General features: G+C 51.1%; 1 protein-coding gene across 1 annotated transcript in view; it reads right to left on the bottom strand.

Annotated features, from left to right (window-relative positions):
• The window catches only part of NOTCH3 (notch receptor 3), a 39736-nt gene that overhangs the window by 3086 nt on the left and 15866 nt on the right, over positions 1 to 20784 (bottom strand). Inside the window, exons 20-31 of the mRNA XM_061421817.1 lie at positions 20248 to 20432; positions 19563 to 19695; positions 19221 to 19478; positions 19019 to 19137; positions 17979 to 18565; positions 16030 to 16362; positions 12450 to 12604; positions 12151 to 12373; positions 10608 to 10692; positions 8447 to 8609; positions 4874 to 5178; positions 4461 to 4608 (exon numbers count right to left, since the gene is read on the bottom strand). Coding sequence (XP_061277801.1) covers positions 4461 to 4608; positions 4874 to 5178; positions 8447 to 8609; positions 10608 to 10692; positions 12151 to 12373; positions 12450 to 12604; positions 16030 to 16362; positions 17979 to 18565; positions 19019 to 19137; positions 19221 to 19478; positions 19563 to 19695; positions 20248 to 20432 — 2694 coding nt within the window. The remainder of the gene's footprint in view (positions 1 to 4460; positions 4609 to 4873; positions 5179 to 8446; positions 8610 to 10607; positions 10693 to 12150; positions 12374 to 12449; positions 12605 to 16029; positions 16363 to 17978; positions 18566 to 19018; positions 19138 to 19220; positions 19479 to 19562; positions 19696 to 20247; positions 20433 to 20784) is intronic.

Genomic DNA, 20784 nt, shown 5'->3' with positions numbered 1-20784 from the left:
CCCCCACAGGGGAGGACAGGAGTGTCTAGAATATGGGATGGGATGGGGGGGAGGGTAGGCTGAGTACCTGTGTTTGGGTCCATGTGTGCACAGCTATAGGTGTAACTTTCCATATTTGGGGCATATTATGTGGGCTTAACTAAGTTGTATGTAGAGCTGTGCTGTCCAATGCAACAGCCACAGTCACATGTGGTTCTTTAGTTTATATAAATTACAAAAAAAAAAAAAAGAAGTTCCCTGGTAGCCTAGTGGTTAGGATTCCAAGCTTTCATTGCTATGGCCCAGGTCCAATCCCTGGTCAGGGAACTGAGATCCCACAAGCTTCACAGCATAGCAAAAAATAAATTAATTCATTAAATTGGTGTCAAGATAGTTTAATGGGGAAAGGATAACTTTCTCAACAGATCATGCTGGAGGGCTTCCCTGGTGGCTCTGCGGTGGAAAATCTGCTTGCCAATGCAGGGGACACAAATCTGATCCCTGGTCTGGAAGGATCCCACATGCCTTGGAGCAACTAAGCCTGTGTGCCCCAACTATTGGGCCTGTGGTCTAGAGCCCAGGAGCCGCAACTACTGATGTCCTTGAGCCCAGAGCTCATGCTCTGCAACAAGAGAAGCCACGACAGTGAGACGCCCACACACTTCAACTAGAGAGTAGCCCCCAGTCACTGCAACTAGAGAAAACCCACACACAGCAACGAAGACCCAGCACAGCCAAAAATAAAAAAAAATTATTTTTTTAAATGGTACTGGTACAACCGGATCTCCATATGCAAAAGAACAAAGTTGGACCCCTACCTCACACCACATACAAAAAATAATTCAAAGTGAATCCAATATCTAAATGTAAGACCTCAAACTATAAAACATTTAGAAAGAAACACAGGAGTAAATTTTCACAAGACCTTGAATTAGGCAGTACTTTGGCCACCTCATGTGAAGAGTTGACTCATTGGAAAAGACTGATGCTGTGAAGGATTGGGGGCAGGAGGAGAAGGGGACGACAGAGGATGAGATGGCTGGATGGCATCACTGACTCAATGGAAGTGAGTCTGAGTGAACTCCGGGAGTTGGTGATGGACAGGGAGGCCTGGCGTGCTGTGATTCATGGGGTCGCAAAGAGTCGGACACAACTGAGCGACTGAACTGAACTGAACTGAACTGAATTAGGCAAAGGATTCTTAGATATGACACCCAAAACACAAGCAACAATAACAACAACAACAAAAATAGATAAACTGGACATAATCAAGATGAAAAAACTTTTGTGCTTGTAAGGACATCATCTAGAAAGTAAAAAAGAGAACCTATAGGGAAATTCCCTGGCAGTCCAATGGTTAAGACTCCAAGCTTCCGCTGTAGGGGGTGGAGGTTTGCTTCCTGGTAGGGGAACGAAGGGCTTGCCCAATGGCTCAATGGGTAAAGAATCTGCCTGCAATGCTGGAGACACAGGAGACTCAGGTTCAATCCCTGGGTTGGGAAGATGCCCTGCAGAAGGGAATGGCAACCCACTCCAGTATTCTTGCCTGGAGAATTCCGTGGACAGAAGGTGGAAAGAGTCAGACATGACTGAGCGACTAACACACACAAGGACATCATCTAGAAAGTAAAAAGAAAACCTACAAGAACTTCCCTGATGGTCCAATAGTTAAGACTCCAAGCTTCCACTGCACAGAGTAGGGGGTTTGATTCCTGGTTGGGAAACTAAGATCCCATATGCCGTGGGGTACAGTCCCCACTGAAAGAAAACCTACAAATATAATAAACCTACTGTATGTTTGATAAGAGACCTACCTAGAATATATGAAGAACTTTTATAACTCAATCATAAAAAGACAAATAACCCAATTTTTAAATGGGCAAAGAATCTGAATAGACATTTCTCCAAAGATATACAAATGGCTAATAAATGTGGAAAAATGCTCAACATCATTGGCCATCAGGGAAATGTAAATCAAACCACATTGATATACTAAATCACATCCACTAGGGAGACAGTACAAAAAGAGAGAAAAACAAGTTGTCAGTCAGGATGTGGCGATAGCAGAACCTGTTTTATACACTGTTGGTAGGAATGAAAAATAGGGCAGCCACTGTGGAAAACAGTCTGGCAGTTCCTCAGAAAGTGAAAAAGAGTTATCATGTGACCTAGCAATTCTGCCCATAGGGATACATCCCAGAGAAATAAAACCATGTCCATACAAAAACTGATACATGAATTCTACACCAGCATTATTCATAATAGCCCCAAAGCAGAAACAACCCACATGTCCATCAGTGGATGAATGCATACACAAAATGTGGTGCCTCCATATAACAGAGTATTACCTAGTCATTAAAAACAAAAAAGGGGGTTTCTCTGTGTGTTCTAGTGGTCAAGAACCCAGTGGTTAAGAACCCTGCAACACAGGGGACACGGGTTCGGTCTCTGGTGTGGGAGGATCCTACGTATGGTGGAGCAACTAAGCCTGTGCAGCACAGCTACTGAGCCTGTGCTGCAGAGCCCGGGAGCTGCAACCACTGAAAGCTGTGAGCCCTAGAGCCCGAGCTCTCCAAGAGAAGCCGCAGCAATGAGAAGCCCACGTTCCGCAACTAGAGAAAGCCAGCAACGAAGACCCAGAACAGCCAAAAATAAATAGTTTTCTTAAAAAAAGAGGGAGTTCCCTGGTGACCTAGTGGTTAGGATTCCGGGCTTTCACTGCTGTGGCTGGGGATCAATCCCTGTCAGAGAACTGGGACCCTGCAAACCTTACAGCAAGGCCACAAAACAAACAAAAAGTAATCCTGGTACACGCTGCCATGCATATACCTGCTACTTGCAGGCTCATGAACCTAGAAAACATCATGAAAGGAGCCAACCAAGAAAGACCACATATTGTGTGATTCCATTTATATAAAGTAGAATACACAAATCCTTATAGAGAGAAAGTACATTAGCAATCATCTAAGGACCACAGAAAATGAGAGGGTGTGGAGGGGTGATGGCTAAGAAGCAAAGGCTTCTTTTTCAGGTGATGAAAACATTCTAAAATTTATTGTAACAAAAAATAAAATAAAATTTATTGTGATGATATTTGCACAACCTTGTGGTTATATTAGGGGGCTTCCCAGGCAGCGCTAGTGGTAAAGAACCCAGCTGCCAATGCAGGAGACATAACAGATGTAAGTTCAATCCCTGGGTTGGGAAGGTCCCCTGGAGGAGAGCATGGTAACCCACTTTGGTATTCTTGCCTGGAGAATCCCAAGGACAGAGGAGCCTGGTGGGCTACAGTGCATGGAGTCACAAAGGGTTGGACATGACTGAGGCCAACTTAGCACACACACAGGTGGTTATACAAAAAAAATCACTGGATTTTACCCTTGAATGAATTGCATGGTATGTGAATAACATGTCAATTTAGCTATTTTTTTAAAAAAAGCAAAACAAAGGTTAAAATATTCAGTGAAATAAAAGACTCAGTTCTTTGTTCATCCCAGCCACATTTCGGCGCTGAGTTATCACCATGCGTTACCAGTAGCTACCATATTAGACAGCACAGACCAAGAGTACTTCATCATCACAGACAGTTCTATTGGCCAGCGCCCTTCTAGACCATATTTCTAAAGCAGGGGTGATTTTCCTCTAAGGGGCATTTGGCAATGTCTGGAGATATTTTTGGTTGTCATATCTGGGAGGTGGGGTGCTACTGGCATCTCATGGATCAAGACCAAGGATGCTACACTGCACAGGGTGGCCCCCACTGCAAAGGATGATCCAACCCCCAAATGTCAGCGTTGCTGAGACTGAGAACACCCAGCTCCAAAGATGTTTCTGAGAGTCCGAGTGTGTCTATGTGAGGTTCTCTAGACACAAGGCAGGTTGCTGTTGGGCAAGCAAGCCACCTCCAAGCAAGAAGTGATCCCCACCTACAGATTGGCCGATTCGCAAATTTTACACCAGTAGTCCAGCAGGTGGCACCAGTGTACGCTCTTCTAACAAAGCAGATGGAAAGAACGTGTCTTGCAGAATGGCATGCTTGCCTGCTCAGTCCTTCAGTCCTGTCAGACTCTTTGTGAAGCCATGGACTGTAGCCCACCAAGCTCCTCTGTCCATGGAATTTTCCAGGCAAGAATACTGTAGTGGGTTGCCATTTCCTACTCCAGGGGATCTTCTTGACCCAGGGATCGAACCCATGTCTCCTGTGTCTCCTGCATTGTCAGGTAAATTCTTTACCACTGAGCCACCTGGGAAGCCCCATGGGGAAAGGCACCTTTTTCTAAATCACTGAGCGCAATATAGGCTAATGGGTGCCATTAAAAAAAAAATAAATGTATGAGAGTATAAGTCCATGTTGAAACTCTGTTATGAGTGCATGGGTTTCACTGACTGGGTCTCAGTGTGGGTGTGAGTGAGTTCAGACCAAGTCAGGGTCCAGGTGACACTGTCTCAGCCTCCACCCACCACTACCCACCACAGCCTACCGAGCTCATCCACAGCATTGACATCAGCATGGCTGGCGATTAGCTCTTCCACCATGCCCTCCACCGCCAGGCGGGCTGCCAGGATCAGTGCCGTGGAGCCGTCTGCCATGCGAGCATCCAGGTCTGTAGAGCGGTTCCGGATAAGAATCTAAGGGAGACGGGGATGCAGCAGGGGGAGTCATGGCAAGAACAAGGGAACAAGAAGCACTCCCAAGCCCTCTGAGGACCCCAACCAATGCCTCCCATGGAACCCATGGGTTCAGGGAGCAGCTACTTGACAGTAACTCTACACTCATATATCCCCATTTCACAAATGAGAAAGATGAGCTCTGACAGGCAAAACCTGGGCTCAAATCCAAGTCTGTCTGATGTGTGTCCCAGCTCTGAAGTCCCAAGAGGCAAGCCGATCTCACCTGGAAAACACCCTGGGCATCGGCAGTGACAGCTGTGTGCAGGGGGGTGCGGCCAGAGTGGTCCTGGGCATTGGTGTCTGCCCCAGCGTCCAGCAGCCGCTTGGCCGCATCAGCCCGGGCATAGCGGGCAGCCAGGTGCAGGGCCGTCTCACCAGTGCGGTCAGTTCGAGCCCCAAGCTGTGCCCCTTGGCAGATCAGGTCTGAGATGATGCTGGCTGATGTGTCTTCTGCCTCGTCCTCCTCAGTTGGGATTGGCTCCAGGGCTCCCCCGCAGAAGGAGGCCAGCATTAGAGGGGTGAAGCCATCTGCAGGGACCAGGAGTGTGTCAGAAAGGAGGCAGACACAGGGCCTTCCCAGGGAATATGACACTGTATTAGGAGGAAGCGCACTGCATTAGGGGGAAGTGGGATGTGGGGAAGTACACGATCGAAGGGCCAAACCTCCCATCACACACACGCACACGTGCACACACACACACACACACACTTGTGTCAGGTACTTCGGAGCCAACCCAGGATGAGGCTTCACAGGCATTTGGTTTGTGGCAGGAGGCCTCCTAAGCAGTAGGGTACACAGAACGAGGGAGGAATAAAGTCAAGCAAGTGGACAATGACCACATTCCTGGAGAGTTATTTCAGCCTGAGTTATTTCACTTTGTCAACAAAGGTCATCTAGTCAAAGCTATGGTTTTTCCAGGAGTCATGTACAGATGGGAGAGTTGGACCATGAAGAAGGCTGAGCACCCAAGAATTGATGCTTTTGAATCATGGTGCTGGAGCAAGGAGATCAAACCAGTCCATCCTAAAGGAAATCAACCCTGAATATTCAGTGGAAGGACTGCTGCTAAAGCTTAACCTCCAATACTTTGACCACCTGATGCGAAGAGCTGATTCACTGGAAAAGACCCTCATGTTGGGAAAGACTGAGGGCAGGAGGAGAAGGGGGCAACAGAGAATGAGATGGTTGGATGGCATCACCAACTCAATGGACATGAGTTTGAGCAAACTTCGGGAGACAGTGAAGGACAGGGAAGACTGGTGTGCTGCAGTCCATGGGGTTGGGAAGAGTCAGACATGAGTCTGAACAACAACAACATTTCAGCCTGATCCCAAAGGGGGACTCTGAAAGCTGAGTTGTACCCAGAGTTGTAATCCAGCTTGAGACAAAGGAGCTGAGCCTTTCATATACCTGCATCCACTGCTTAGGAGCTGCACCGAGGGACATAAAATACCAAGTACGTGGGGGCCTAATGGGAGTCAAAAGACAGCCACAGGTGCGAGTCATTTGGAGCGAAAGCAAATCAGAACTGCAGGAGGCATATTATAAAATGTGACAAAGACAGACCCCAGAGGATTCAGACACCATGGTCTGCTCTACTCTGCAAGAGCACTTGCCCTTCTTTCCCTTAGGAAGCCACTAGCACCCCCATTCTCCATTCTCAAGGCCTCAGTTCAGTTCAGTCGCTCAGTCGTGTCCAACTCTTTGCGACCCCATGAATCACAGGAGAAGGAGCCTTCTCCTCTTGCCCCCAATGTCTACCAGCATCAGAGTCTTTTCCAATGAGTCAACTTCGCATGAGGTGGCCAAAGCACTGGAGTTTCAGCTTTAGCATCAGTCCTTCCAAAGAACACGCAGGGCTGATCTCCTTTAGAATGGACTGGTTGGATCTCCTTGCAGTCCAAGGGACTCTCAAGAGTCTTCTCCAACACCACAGTTCAAAAGCATCAATTCTTCGGTGCTCAGCCTTCTTCACAGTCCAACTCTCACATCCATACATGACCACTGGAAAAACCATAGCCTTGACTAGACGGACCTTTGTTGGCAAAGTAATGTCTCTGCTTTTCAATATGCTATCTAGGTTGGTCATAACTTTTCTTCCAAGGAGTAAGCGTCTTTTAATTTCATGGCTGCAGTCACCATCTGCAGTGATTTTGGAGCCCCCAAAAATAAAGTCTGACACTGTTTCCACTGTTTCCCCATCTATTTCCCATGAAGTGATGGGACCAGATGCCATGATCTTCGTTTTCTGAATGTTGAGCTTTAAGCCAACTTTATCACTCTCCTCTTTCACTTTCATCAAGAGGCTTTTTAGTTCCTCTTGACTTTCTGCCATAAGGGTGGTGTCATCTGCATATCTCAAGCCCTGCTGCTACTGCTGCTGCTAAGTCACTTCAGTTGTGTCCAACTCTGTGCGACCCCAGAGACGGCAGCCCACCAGGCTCCCCCGTCCCTGGGATTCTCCAGGCAAGAACACTGGAGTGGGTTGCCATTTCCTTCTCCAATGCATGAAAGTGAAAAGTGAAAGTGAAGTCGCTCAGTCGTGTCCGACTCTCCTCAACCCCATAGACTGCAGCCTACCAGGCTCCTCCGTCCATGGGATTCTTCAGGCAAGAGCACTGGAGTGGGGTGCCATCGCCTTCTCCTATCTCAAGCCCTGCTGCTACTGCTGCTAAGTCGCTTCAGTCGTGTCCGACTCTGGGTGACCCCATAGACGGCAGCCCACCAGGCTCCACCATCCCTGGGATTCTCCAGGCAAGAACACTGGAGTGGGTTGCCATTTCCTCCAATGCATGAAACTGAAAAGTGAAAGTGAAGTTGCTCAGTCGTGTCTGACCTTCAGCGACCCCATGGACTGCAGCCCACCAGGCTCCTCCATCCATGGGGTTTTCCAGGCAAGAGTACTGGAGTAGGGTGCCATCGCCTTCTCCTCTCAAGCCCTAGGTAAAGGCAAACCCCCGCTGCAGGGACAGGCATATAGCCCAGGCCTGTCAATCTGCATGTTCCAGGCCCCAGGCCACATTGATTGGTTCACACATGGGGCACGTGACCTTAGACTATCCAATCAGAACTCATCCTGGGAGGACTTCCGTGGTGGCCCAGTGACTAAGAATCTACGGACCAATGCAGGGGAACCAGGTTGGATCCCTAATCTGGGAAGATCCCACATACTGCAGAGGAACTAAGCCCGTGTGCCACAACTACTGAGCCCGGGTACCCTAGAGGCGTGCTCCGCAGCAGGAGAAGCCGCGGCAACGAGAAGCTCCTGCACTGCAACTAGAGAAGACCTGTGAGCAGCAACAAAGAGCCCACACACTGCAACGAAGACCCAGTGCAGCCAAAAATTTAAAAAAAAATAAATAGCTTTCATTGGCCAAAGATACAATAGTTTGAGCATCAACAAGAATGTGTACATTAAATTTAAACATATCAGTTACATTAAAAAAAAAAAAAAAAACCCTCATCTTGGGACTTTTGCTGTTACAGATGAGAAAAAGGTTGTGTAATGCCTGCAGGAGAAAGACTGCCTGGACTGGAACCAAAAGCTGACAAGTCCAGGATCCAAATGTGCCTGAAGCTTCTGTTTACAAGAGCCAGTAAATCGTTTGTTTTACTTAAGTTAGCTTGAGTTGGGCTATTATCACTTACAACCAAGAGTCCTGATTAACAGGACTGATTAACCCACTGACAGACAGCCAGACACACCCAGCTGTTCCCAGAGCACAGACTCAGATGGAACCTCTCATGAGCAGGATGGATCAAGGGCATTCTGGAGGCAGGGGCGCCATCACTGACCTGGACCGCGCACGTTGACATCCATGCCATCCGCATCTGCATCGCCCTGCGGCGGTGTCAAGGCCATGGCTGGTGCCACGCGGATGTCGGCGGCAACCAGGTGGTGTTGAGTCCACTGGCGGCAATCCACAGCGTCCTCAGTCCCCACACCAGGCTCCTCCACCTGGAGGCACAAGCACCCAGGTTCTCACAAGGAATTGGGAGACACAGAGGAACCATCTGGGCATTCTCACAGATTTCTCTCACAGAGATGCACACACGGCAGGTGCCGAGAAGCCATTAACATCCTGCTTGATAGGGGCTTCCCAGGTGTTTCAGTGGGAAATGGCAACCCATTCCAGTTCTTACCTGGGAAATCCCTTGGATAGAGGGACCTACCGGGCTACAGCCCATGGGGGTTGAAAAGAGTCGGACATGACTGAGCGACTGAGCACACACAGCAAGACTAAACAGAGCCTGATCAAATTAGATCTGAACTTAAGGACCCAGGTGGGGAGTTTAATTTCATAAAAAAGGACAGCCAGGTGACGGACAGGTAACCAGAAAAGGTCCTGGAGGATGGGACACCCTTCAATGTGGATTCAGTGTCTGACACAGTCACTTAGTAGGCTTGTAATCCTAGAATTCTGAGCTTCTCATTGGTAAAATCAAGATGATGCAGTCAGGGACTTCCCTGGTGGTCCAATAGTTAAGACTCCGCCTGCCAATGCAGGGACATGGGTTTGATGCCTGGTCCAGGAAGATTCACTATGCCTCGGAGTAACTAAGCCTGGGCGCCACAACTACTGAGCCCTCGACCCTAGAGCCTATGCTCTGCAACAAGAGAAGCCACCGTGATGAGAAGCCTGCCCACCATAACTAGAGAGTAGCCCTGGTCACCACAACTAGAGAAAGCCCACTCAAAGCAACAAAGATCCAGCATTGCCAAGGACTAATTAATTAACTTTAAAAAAAAAAAGAGATGATGCAATAATTTCACAAGACCCACATAAACATTCTACACCATATACTTAACACCCACTTTTGGATGAGAAAGAAAGAAAAAAAAAAAGCCTGGGGCAAGCAGATTTCTTTGGCTGTCATTTGCAACAGAAGTATCCATTCTAACAAACATTAAAACATAGGCAGGAGGAGAAGGGGATGACAGAGGATGAGATGGTAGGATGGCATCACCAACTCAATGGACATGAATTTGAGCAAACTCAGGGAGATGGTGAAGGACAGGGAAGCCTGGCGTGCTACAGTCCATGGGGTCACCAAATCAGACACGACTTAGCGACTGAACAACAACAAAAATCATATGATGAAGGCCTAATCCCCCAACATGACTATATTTAGAGACAGAGCCTTTAAGGAAGTAATTAAGGTTAAATAAGATCATAAGGGTGGAGCCCTAATCCAATAGGACCAGTGGAAGAGGAAGAGACACCACAGTTCTCCCTCATTCTCTGCACACAAAGAGGAAAGGTCATCTGAGGACACAGTGAGAAGAGACATTCTACAAGATAAGAAGAAGTCCTCACCAAGAGCCAATCCTGCCAGCGCACTGATCCTGGACTTACAGCCTCCAGTGTGTATCTGTGCCTGCTAAGTCGCTTCAGTCGTGTCCAACTCTGTGCAACCCTATGGAGCCCACCAGGCTCCTCTGTCCATGGGATTCTCCAGGAGAGAATTCTGGAGTGGGTTGCCATGCCCTCCTCCAGGGGATCTTCCCGACCCAGGGACTGGACCCACATCTCCTGCCTCTCCTGCACTAGCAGGCAGGTTCTTTATACCATCAGTGCCACCTGGGAAGCCCCAGCCTCCAGAGGTGTGAGAAGAATAAGTGTCTGTTGTTTGAGCCACTCAGTCTGCAGTATTTCATTATGGCAACTCTCGCTGACAAAGACAGGGCCCATCGGCGTGGCCCCTGGACAGGAAAAGACTAGCTGGGGGTGTTCTCAGGCTGGGCACGCTGGACTAAGGTGGCCACATCAGAGAGAATGCAGAGTCACTCTCTGGGATAGAGGATCCCCTCTGGAAAGACGCCAGGAGCAGGATGGGGTGGTTGCCGTGACTGTTCTCCAGAACCAGGGACAGCAGAGATTCCCCTGGCTCTCCCACTGACCACTGGGCCCCCACCCAGGACCCTGAGGGCAGGGGTCACAGGAGGGAACACAACCTTCAGTCGCTTGGCCTCTGGGCACTCTGTGTCCATCCAGTCGGTGGCCACCTCCCCCATCAGACTCTCACCCTTGGCCATGTTCCTGTGGGGACAGTGGGAAAGGGGAGGGGAGAAGGGACAATGCGGTCAGCAGGGGCAGGGTACTCAGGGTCAAGAGATAGGGTCCAAGGATGGGATGCAGGATGCGGTCAAGGTTGCAGGGGATACTGTCAGGGGTTGTGATGGGTGACAGTCAGGTGGAACTGGGGAAGGGACAGGAGTGGAGTCAGAGGTCAGAGCAGATAGATGTCTACGGGACAGGTGAGGGTCACAGGCATACAGCATGGGTTACAGCAGATGACATCGTAGGTCATGGAAGACAGAGTTATCCTCATAGCAGGTGAGAGATGTAGCCAGGAATAAAGAGGTTGTGGAGAGGGAGCAGAGGGCAGAGGGTCACAGGAGAGGTAAATTCAGGGGTTAGGACAGGGTGGGGCTGGAGTCTTGAGGGGCCGGTCAGGGAGGTGGAGATCATGGCCAAGGCCAGGACTGAGGACCATGGGGAATGATCACTGAGTTGGGGTGGAAAGAGAGGTCAGGTCAAGAGTCAGGGTAGGTTATTCTTGAGGCTTTCAATGGCTAAGTCAAAGATCTCTCAGTAAACGTCACAGTGCTCTTGTAAATATGTGGGTTATTTTCAAATTTCTTTTGATATTGATTTCTAACATGATTCCAGTAACAAGAGAACAGACTCTATATGATTTCAATACCTTTAGACCATGACACTTTTGCACCTTGTTTTATGACCCTGGGTATGGGCCAGTATCTCCTGGTTTATAGTCTATGGGAACTTGAAGATTTTGTACCCTGCTGTTGTATGAAAATTGTATAATCTTAATTATGTTGAATTGGCTCATACTGCTTTTCAGGTCTACCATATCCCTCTGCTTTTCTGTCTATTCATTCTGTTAATTTTTTGAGAGCTTGATATTGAAACTCCAATGAAAAATCTTAATTTATCTACTTAAAAAATAATTGTAATATACAGTGGAACTATATGTAACTTTCTTCTGTATTTTCCAAGTCTTCTGTAAACGTGCTATCATACTTTCATAAATTAAAAAATAAAAAATTAAAACCAAAAAAAAAAAAAAAAAGTCAGGGTAGGTTAGAGCCAGAGGTGGTACTGGGGCTCACAGAGGATAGGATCAGGGGGTCCAGTGAGGGGTTGGGGTGCAGACAGAGGTCATGAGGTCCACGGTCATGTGGGAACACATATCAGGGTGAAGTCTGAGAGGCTGGGGTTGGGGGAGGGGGTTGTCACAGAAGGATCTGAGTCAGGGAACTGGACCACAGGAAAGGGGATCAAGGGTCACAAATCAGGGGTGATCCCTTAGGGATTATGGAGTCGTTGGTCAAGGAGACAAACACTGATGTCCAAGCTGGAGTCTGAAGTTAGGGTCAGGTAGGGGTCAGAGGTCAGAGTCAGGTGACGGTGGGCTCAAGAGCTCAGGCCCCGCCATAGTCAGGGACGGGGTGAGGGATCGGGTAGGGTCCTCACTTCATGCCCAGCGCGTCTTGGCCCACGGGTTCCCGCCGGCCCTTGTGTCCCACGGCCACATCCTTGTGCAGTGCAAAGCCCTCGGGGAACCAGAGGGTGCTGTGCTCACGCTTGCGGCGGGCCACCATGACGCCGAGAACCAGGAGGACCAACAGGAAGATGCCGCTGGCCGCCAGCAGCGGTAACAGCGGCACGCTTGGTTCCGGCAGCTCCACTGGCTCCCCTGCGGGCAGGAAGCAGGGGGTCTTTACCAGGGGTCCAGGCCCACCCTCATCTCCCTACCTCGGGCCGGGCCTCACCCCGCGCCGCCCGCAGTGGGTAGGGGAAGTCGAGGCGCTCCACTGCCGACAACGCTCCCAAATAGTCCGCCGCGCTCTGAGCATCAGGGAAACAGTGGTCGTTCTCCGGTGACTGCAGGCACAGACGGTTGTCAATCTCCAGCATCACTACAGAGCTGCAGAGACACAGTGGAGGGACAGGAGGCTCAGCAGGCACTGCCAGAAGCCCCGCCCCAGGCCCCGCCCACCTCCCCACACCTCGCTCAGAAGAGCATCTCTACTCACCAGGTCACCACTAACTCCCATCCGGCATCCAATCCTGCCACATCCCCTCAAACTATCGTTTTTTTAAATCCACTTATGATATATTTGGTGATATTAAGGATATTTATTTTTTAGCTGTGATCATGGTATTACAGTGCTTTTAAGAAGAGAGCTTATGTGTTTAGAGAAGCATGCTGAAATGTCTACATATGAAGTGACGCACTATCTAGGAATTATTTTGACATAGCATGGGAACTAGGACAATCGAAGGGACTATATATGAAACAGGAATGGCCATATGGGGGGCTTTCCTCATAATCCAATGGCTAAGACTCCCAGCGCCAAGCACAGGAGGCCTGGGTTCAGTTCCTGGTCAGGGCACTAGATCCCACATGCCACAACTAAAGACCCCGCAAAGAAGATCAAAGATCCCGTGTGCCACTAAGACCCAGTGAAGCCAAAGATACAAATATATATATAAAGAATGGCCATATGCGTTCATTGTCAATGCTTGGTCCTAGGTACCTAGATGTGCATAACCCTGATCTGTTTTTGCATATGCTTAAAGTTCTTTGTCAATTCCCAAGCCAGTCTTGCTGTGGTCACCAGTGTCCTCTAAGTCATGAATCCAATGGCCACTGTTTTCCCATCAACATCTCCTTTCTCAGGCTGGTGTATCCATCTCCTGCCTGTTATGAGCACTGGCTTCTAACAGTTGACAGCTGTTCCTTCCCCCAGAGAACTGGCCTCAGCAAAGTGGGGAGCCCTTCACTTGGGAGGTGACACCACTTAGGGAAGCCCTAGGCCAGGGATTGACTGATGTGTACAAAAGCTGGCCCTTCTGTCTCAAGGCGGGACCAACTTTATCCTCCAGAGCTCTCCAAGGGATCAGGCTGTGGCCCGATCCTGGCTGAGGCTCCCTCCTGCCTCAGTTCCTGCCCCTGTCCCATCCTGCCTCCCTCATCCCCTATCTACCCAGAGCACCCTTTCAATACATTGCATATATCTGAATCTCAGGCTCTGCTTCCAGGAACGCAACCCTCCAAACTTTTCCTTCTTCAGGATACCCAGTACCCCAAGCCCTGGGTCTCCTACTGTCTCTGCTCCTTCCGCTTCTCTTTTCTGAGCTAATTTCTTTCAACCAATCTTTAGGACTCAGTGTCCCCATGTCATCCTTCTGTTCCCCACAACTCTCCCTACTTCTTCAAGTCCCTCCATGGCTACCATGATTGCCAAGTGCTTCGGTCTCACTCTTCAGACCCTAGCTGCCTCCTGAGGGTCTCCCCGAGACCCCCAGTTCCCTCCAGACTCTACAAGTCACAAAGTGACCCTTAATTTTGAGCTGGTGTCTTAATCTTTTTTAAAAGAGATTTTAAAATAATTTTACTTGTTTATTTTTGGCTGTGCTGAGTCTTCACTGCTCCACGGACTTGTCTCTAGTTGTGGAGAGCAGGGGCTACGCTCTAGTTGCAGTGTGCGGGCTTCTCACCGCGCTGATGTCTCTTGTTGCAGAGCTTTGGCTCTAGGGAACATGGGCTCAGCAGCTGTGGTGCACGAGCTTAGTCCCTCCACCGCTGGTGGGAGCTTCCCAAAACAGGGATCAAACCGATGTCTCTTTGCATTGGCAGGTAGATTCTTTACCACTAAGCTGCCAGGGAAGCGTTGTTTCTTCATCTTGATGAGAACACTTCCAGCAACTCAGTCACCCAGCCAAGGACAGGCACATCACCCATCCACCCACCTCCTTCATCCCAGTCAGAGGTCCTGCTCCTTATCTCTGACTTCCAGCCCTCCTCTCTGTGTCAGGGTCCTACCCTATTCAGAAGCCACATCTCCCTCTGGCTCCTCCACCAGGTCACCAGCAAGAGAGTTTTATATTTTCCATTTATGTTAATTTTTGAGAGTTTGATACTGAAACTCCAACTAAAAATCATAATTTACCTACTTAAAAATGATCAGAATATACACATTCGTGCTAAGTGGCTTCATTCATGTCCAACTCATTGCGACCCCAATGAACTGTAGCCCACCAGACTCCTCTGTCCATGGAATTCTCTAGGCAAGGATACCAGAGTGGGTTGACATGCCCTTCTATAGGGGATCTTCCTGACCCAGGGATTGAACCCATGTCTCTTACATCTCTTGCATTGGCAAGAGGGTTCTTTACCACTAGCACCACCTGGAAAGCCCATAATATATAATGGAAATACATGTAACTTTGTTTTTTATTTTACAACTCTCCTATATGCTTCCCTTGTGGCTCAGCTGGTAAAGAATCTGTCTGCAATGCAGGAGACCTGGGTTCAATCCCTGTGTTGGGAAGATCCCCTGGAAAAGGGGAAGGCTACCCACTCCAGTATTCTGTCCTGGAGAATTCCATGGACTCTATAGTCCATGGGGTCGCAAAGAGTCAGACACGACTGAGCGACTTTTATTTCACTATAAACTTTATAAGTTAAAAAATAAAAAATTAAAATGGGCAAGTTAGAGCCAGAGGTGGTATTGGAGCTCATAGCGCATAGGATCAGGGGGTTCAGTGAGGGCCTGGGGTGCAGACAGGGGTCAGGAGGAGGCTCTTCTTCTGCTCCCCAAAGGACCATTGCCCATGTCTGGAGGCATTTCCGGTTGTCACATCTGGGAGTGGGGAGATCTGTTGCCTGCATCCAGTGGGGAAAGGCCAGGGAAGATGCCAGACATCCTACAGTGCACAAGACAGACGGCCCCTCACAGTAAAGAATGACCTGGCCTCAGATGTCAATGGTGCTGAGGCTGAGATGTGTGTATTATATGTATTACATGACTCTGTATGTACCACCAAGAAGGCCCTCCCACACGCTGGGCATTTCCTAAGCAGTGAAATCAGTGAAAACATAACTGGACTAAAGACCTAACCCAGTGCCTGAAACCTATTAGGTGCTTTATCAGATATTTCCGGAATAAAGCCAAGTTCAGCCACAGAGTTTTACAGTTTGAAGGGAACTTAAAAAATAGCTAGAATAGTGTTTCCCAGATGTTAAGGGAAGTAAAACGCACAAGGGGCTTCCCTGGTAGCTCAGCTGGTAAAGAATCTGCCTGCAATGCGGGAGACCTGGGTTCCAGCCCTGGGTTGGGAAGATCCCCAGGAGGAGGGCATGTCAACCTACTCCAGTATTCTTGCCTGGAAAATCCCCATGGACAAGAGGAGCCAGGCAGGCTACAGTCCATGGGATCGCAAAGAGTCAGACATGACTGAGAGACTAAGCACAGCACAGCAAACGCACAAGGCCTTGTGAATGGTGCCCCTTCCCTAGCATCTGCATGCGCCCCCCACGGCTCCCCTGGGGCTGGAGTCACTCACCCAATCACCTCAGGGGCCAGCTCCCGCCGGTTCCGGGATTCAGCGCCAGGCCCTGGCCGGTGGTAAGGGAAGACCATGGCCTGGCCATTCTCGTCCAGACGGAAGCGTAGCGAGGTGCGCAGGATGCCGCTGAGCCGCTGCAGGAAGTCGGCGCTGGAGCGCAGCAGCTCCTCCGGCGGCAGCAGCACTGTGAGCACCAGGACGCCTCGGGCCAGCAGGGCCGGCACCTCACCCGCACAGTCCAGGCCATCCCAGCCGCACTCCTCCGTGTTGCAGCCCTGGTCGCAGCGGCCGTCAGCGAAGTGGTCTGCGCAGTACTTCTCATACACTGGGCTGGGGGAGGAGGAGGGCTGGGTCAAGGGAGCCTCTCCCCCAACTCCCACCCCCCACCCCACATGCCCCCACCTTGCCCCACGCTGCCCGAATACACCGCAAAGCACCCAAGATTCTTCAGGGAGCAGAGAACTGGAACGTATCCACATGCCTGTGGAATGTATCAGGCTTTCTGCAAAACCAGCCAGTTGCTTTACAATTATTAATAAGTCAGTAACTATTGACAACTGCATCCTAGGTGCTGAGCGCAGTTATAGGAGCTAAGGATATGAGTGAAGTGAAAAACCTTAGTCACTCAGTCGTGTCTAACTCTTTGAGATCCCATGGATGGTGGTCTGCCAGGCTCCTCTGTCCATGGAATCCTCCAGGCAGGAATACGGAAGTGAGTAGCTTTCCCTTTTCCAGGGAATCTTTCCCACCCAGGGATCAAATCCAGGTCTCCTACATTGCAGGCAGATTCTTTACCGACTGAGCTACTGGGGAAGTCCACTAAGGATATGGCCCCAACACAAAACCTTACCCACTTGAAGCTGTCATTACAATGGGCAGAGACATATATTAAAAATGATGAATGAGCAGAACATACAGTATTTTGATTACACAACAATAAAGGCTAAATGTAAACATACACACACACGAATTAAATGCTAAGGGAAGAAATTAAGCAGAGGAAGTGCTGTGGGTGGCCAGGAAGGTGTTCACGGAGAGACTTGTGCTTGAGCAAAGACTTGAAGGAGATGAGGGAGGAGCCATGTGACTTCCTGAAGGACAGCATCCCGGCAGAGCGAACAGCCAGTGCAAACGCCCTGAGATGGGACCAAGCCTGGGGAATCTAAAGACTGGAAAAAAGGCCAGGATGGCTGGAGCAGAATGAGACGGGGGAGACAGAGGGACAGAGGGTCAGACAGGGCAGAGAATATGGATGAATACATAGAATGTATGAGACAGATAGACAGGCCTCATGAACAGACTGAGAAGGTCAGAAGAGGGGCAGGGAAAGACCAGCAGGGCCATGGATAGATGGGCATATAGAGGGGCAAAAACACGCATGGGTGGACATAAGGACAGAAGGGGCACATGAATGAACAGGTGGGGCACAAAGGTGTGCAGATGGACAGATGGGGCACATAGAGAGACAGACTGGCATAGAGACAGACAAATGGACAGGTGAGGTCTGAAGATGGACAAGCAGGGGTGCAGACAGACAGCTGGGTGCATAGAGGGACAAAACGAATTCATGGATGGACAGAAAGACCAACAAACAGGGTATAAAGAGGGACGGATGGAGTGCAGAGGCAGACAGAAAAACAGAAAGGGCTAATGGATGGACAAACTGCCACGCTGATAGGCAGGGAACGAAGATGTACAGACAGAGCACAAGAATGGGAAGACAGGCAGACAGGCATAAATGGCACGTGGATGGCTAGGTGAGGGGCACAGACAGACAAACTGCACGCAGATGGACAAAGTACACCAAGAAACAGGGCAAACGAAGGGACAGCCCAACAGACAGACTGAGGACGGACTGACAGATCAAGGCAAATGGATGGACAACAGAGAAGCAGGGCCCAATGTGGCACATGGACAGACAAGACCCAGACTGAGGACGGACTCACTTGCAGGTGCGCTCGCGGCCGCCGGCGCGGCAGTCGAAGTTGTCGTAGAGGCAGGCGGGCGAACTGCAGGCAGGGTCGCAGCGGCTGTTGTTGAACAGGAGCCAGCACTGCAGCGCCGCGCACTGCCGCCAGGGGTCGCTCACGCTCAGCGAGCAGTCGCCGCCGTCCCAGCCGCAGCCGGGGCTGTTGCACTCGCGGTCGCAGTTCTTGTCACCGCTCTTGGCCTCGCAGGCGGCTCTCGGGCACGCCGGCTCCTCTGGGACCTCGGGCATCGCCACGGATACCTCGGGCATCGTCGCGGGCACCTCACAGCGGGGCCCGGCCCAGCCTGACGCGCAAGCGCAGCGGAAGAAGGGCGCGAGCGGCTCCGGGCGGCAGGAGCCCCCGTGGAGGCAGGGAGAGGTCACACAGCTGGCATTGGCGGCCCCGGGGGTCAGCCCCCGGGAGCCCCGGCAGGCGGGACCCGACAGCCCCGGGGGGCAGGCGCAGCGCGGTCCACGGACCGTCTGCTGGCACGGGACACCCACGGGGCACTGCAGCTCCCGGCAGGAGCGTGCCACCCGCTCGCAACGCGGGCCCCAGAACGGCTGTGGGTTGGTTGCGGGGAGGGGAGAAAGAGCGCAGGGGCAGGGGATATAGAGGGGGAGAGAGAAGGGAAGGAGAAAATAGGGAAGGTGAGAGAAATGGAAAGGTGGAGAAGCGCATTGAGGGTTGAAGGGGGAGAGGAAAGGAAATATGGAGGATCAGAACTTGGGAAAGGTTGTGCCTCTGATCTCCCGAGGTCTGGCCCAACCTCTCCCGGCTCCCACTGCCAGCCCCACCTTACAGGTAAGCCCAAGCTTTCCCAAGAGGCCGCAACTCCAAATTCCGGAGAGACACACAAACACAACCTCCCGGTAATTTCAACATTTCCCAGAAATCCTCTTCCACTTCTTGTCCCCTAAAAGCCTCACCCTCCCATGAGGCCACGCCCCCTACCCCCCATCCCTACCTGCTTCCAGAGACCCTGTTACCACCGGCCACCCCCACCTACCACCTACCGGGATGCAGTGGCAAGAGAAGGTCAGCACACCCCCAGGGCCCGGGCTAGGACGGCACTGGCCTCCATGCTGGCAAGGCTGAGACTCACAGGGAGACAAGACAGTCTGACAGCGGGGACCTGGGCAAGCAGAAGGGAGTGGATCAGCTGCCTGTGGGGAACACAGGCAGGATCCCAGGCCAGCCCCCTCTTCCCATGCTCACCTGTGAAGCCAGGGTGACACAGGCAGCGGAAGCCCCCACCTGGGTCCTGCAGGCAGTCCCGGGTATGTGCCGCATGGCAGGCACCTGGGCGACACTCATTGATGTCCCCCTCACAGCGCAGGCCAGTGTATCCTGGGGGGCAGGTGCAGCGGAAACCACCCACCAGATCCACGCAGGTACCATTGTGCAGGCACCGGGGCCCCAGGTCCAGGGCTGGGCCTGGGCCACAGTCATCCTCATTAATCTCGCAGAGCACGCCTAGGGGGATGGGGGATGGGGAACATCAGGAGGGCTCAGAAACCCAGCCTCCCCACCTGTCCCCAAACCCTGGTCCTGGCCTACCCAGTGTCCCTGGAGGACAGGAGCAGAGATAGTGGGCCACGAGGTCAATGCAGATGCCCCCATGCTGGCAGGGCTGGGAGGCACACTCGTCTACATCATCCTCACAGTTGTCACCAGTGTAGCCAGCTGGACACTGCAGTGGGGGCGAGACAGGGACCTCCTCAGCCCAGAGGGACACAGATGCTCCCCATGAAGATACAGAGAATCCCAGGGCAAAGGGACACACACAGTCATCCCATGCACAGAGATATGCTCAGTGAGCAAAAACACACACCCAGTACATGGAAACACCCAGACACAGAGGGCTACAGATACACTCAGTGCAAAGAAACACACATACATACAAATGTACAGGCACATACATACAAATGTACACAGGAGAAATACCCAGATACACCCAAGACACACACAGCCAGAGATGCACACTCAGGCACTGGCACATGTGTGCCATTCATACCCATAGAGACACACATGTCCAAGAAATAATAAAAGACAGAGGTAGAGCCAGAGACACCCTGAGATCTACCCAGAGTGACACCCACAAAGATACACCCAGAGTCACAAAAGCAAAAACCCAGACATGCCTAGAGAGGGACACCGCACCAGGCTCTAGACACACAGAAATGTGTAGCCAGACACACTCAGGGTGACCAGCCCTCCATCTCCTTCCCTGGGTGCTCCTTACCTCACACACATAACCGCCCATGTAGCCTCGGCAGGTGCCCCCATGCTGGCAGGGCTGAGCCAAGCAGGGGTCCATCTCCTGCTCACAGTGGCTGCCGGTGTGGCCCTCTGGGCACACACAGTAGTGGGAGCTGTCCTTGTCCACACACTGCCCACCCGCCTGACACAGCTGCTCTGTGGGCACCCCTGAGCAGAGGAGAGCGGCATCAGGCAGACTCCCTCCTCCCTGCCCCCGTCATACACAGCACACCCAGCATCCCCACTAGCCTCAGTCACCAAGGCGTCACACACATTCCACTGGGTTACCACACATCCCCTGACACTGACACACACACACATGCACTTTCAAAGCTCACATCAGCTAGGTCACACACAGCATTGCAGACATCCCTGCTGTTTCACAGTGATAGACACACATACCACCTTGTCCTGGCCAGCTGTCAGACAGTCACATATCCACACACTCGCACACACCCCACGACGTCCATAAGCTCTGGTGCACTCTCATTCAGCTCACACTAGGAGGAAGAATGTGCAC

This window comes from Bos javanicus, chromosome 7 (genome assembly GCF_032452875.1).
Source record: "Bos javanicus breed banteng chromosome 7, ARS-OSU_banteng_1.0, whole genome shotgun sequence".
Lineage (NCBI taxonomy): Eukaryota > Metazoa > Chordata > Mammalia > Artiodactyla > Bovidae > Bos > Bos javanicus.
This window is presented reverse-complemented; position numbering and strand designations above follow the sequence as displayed.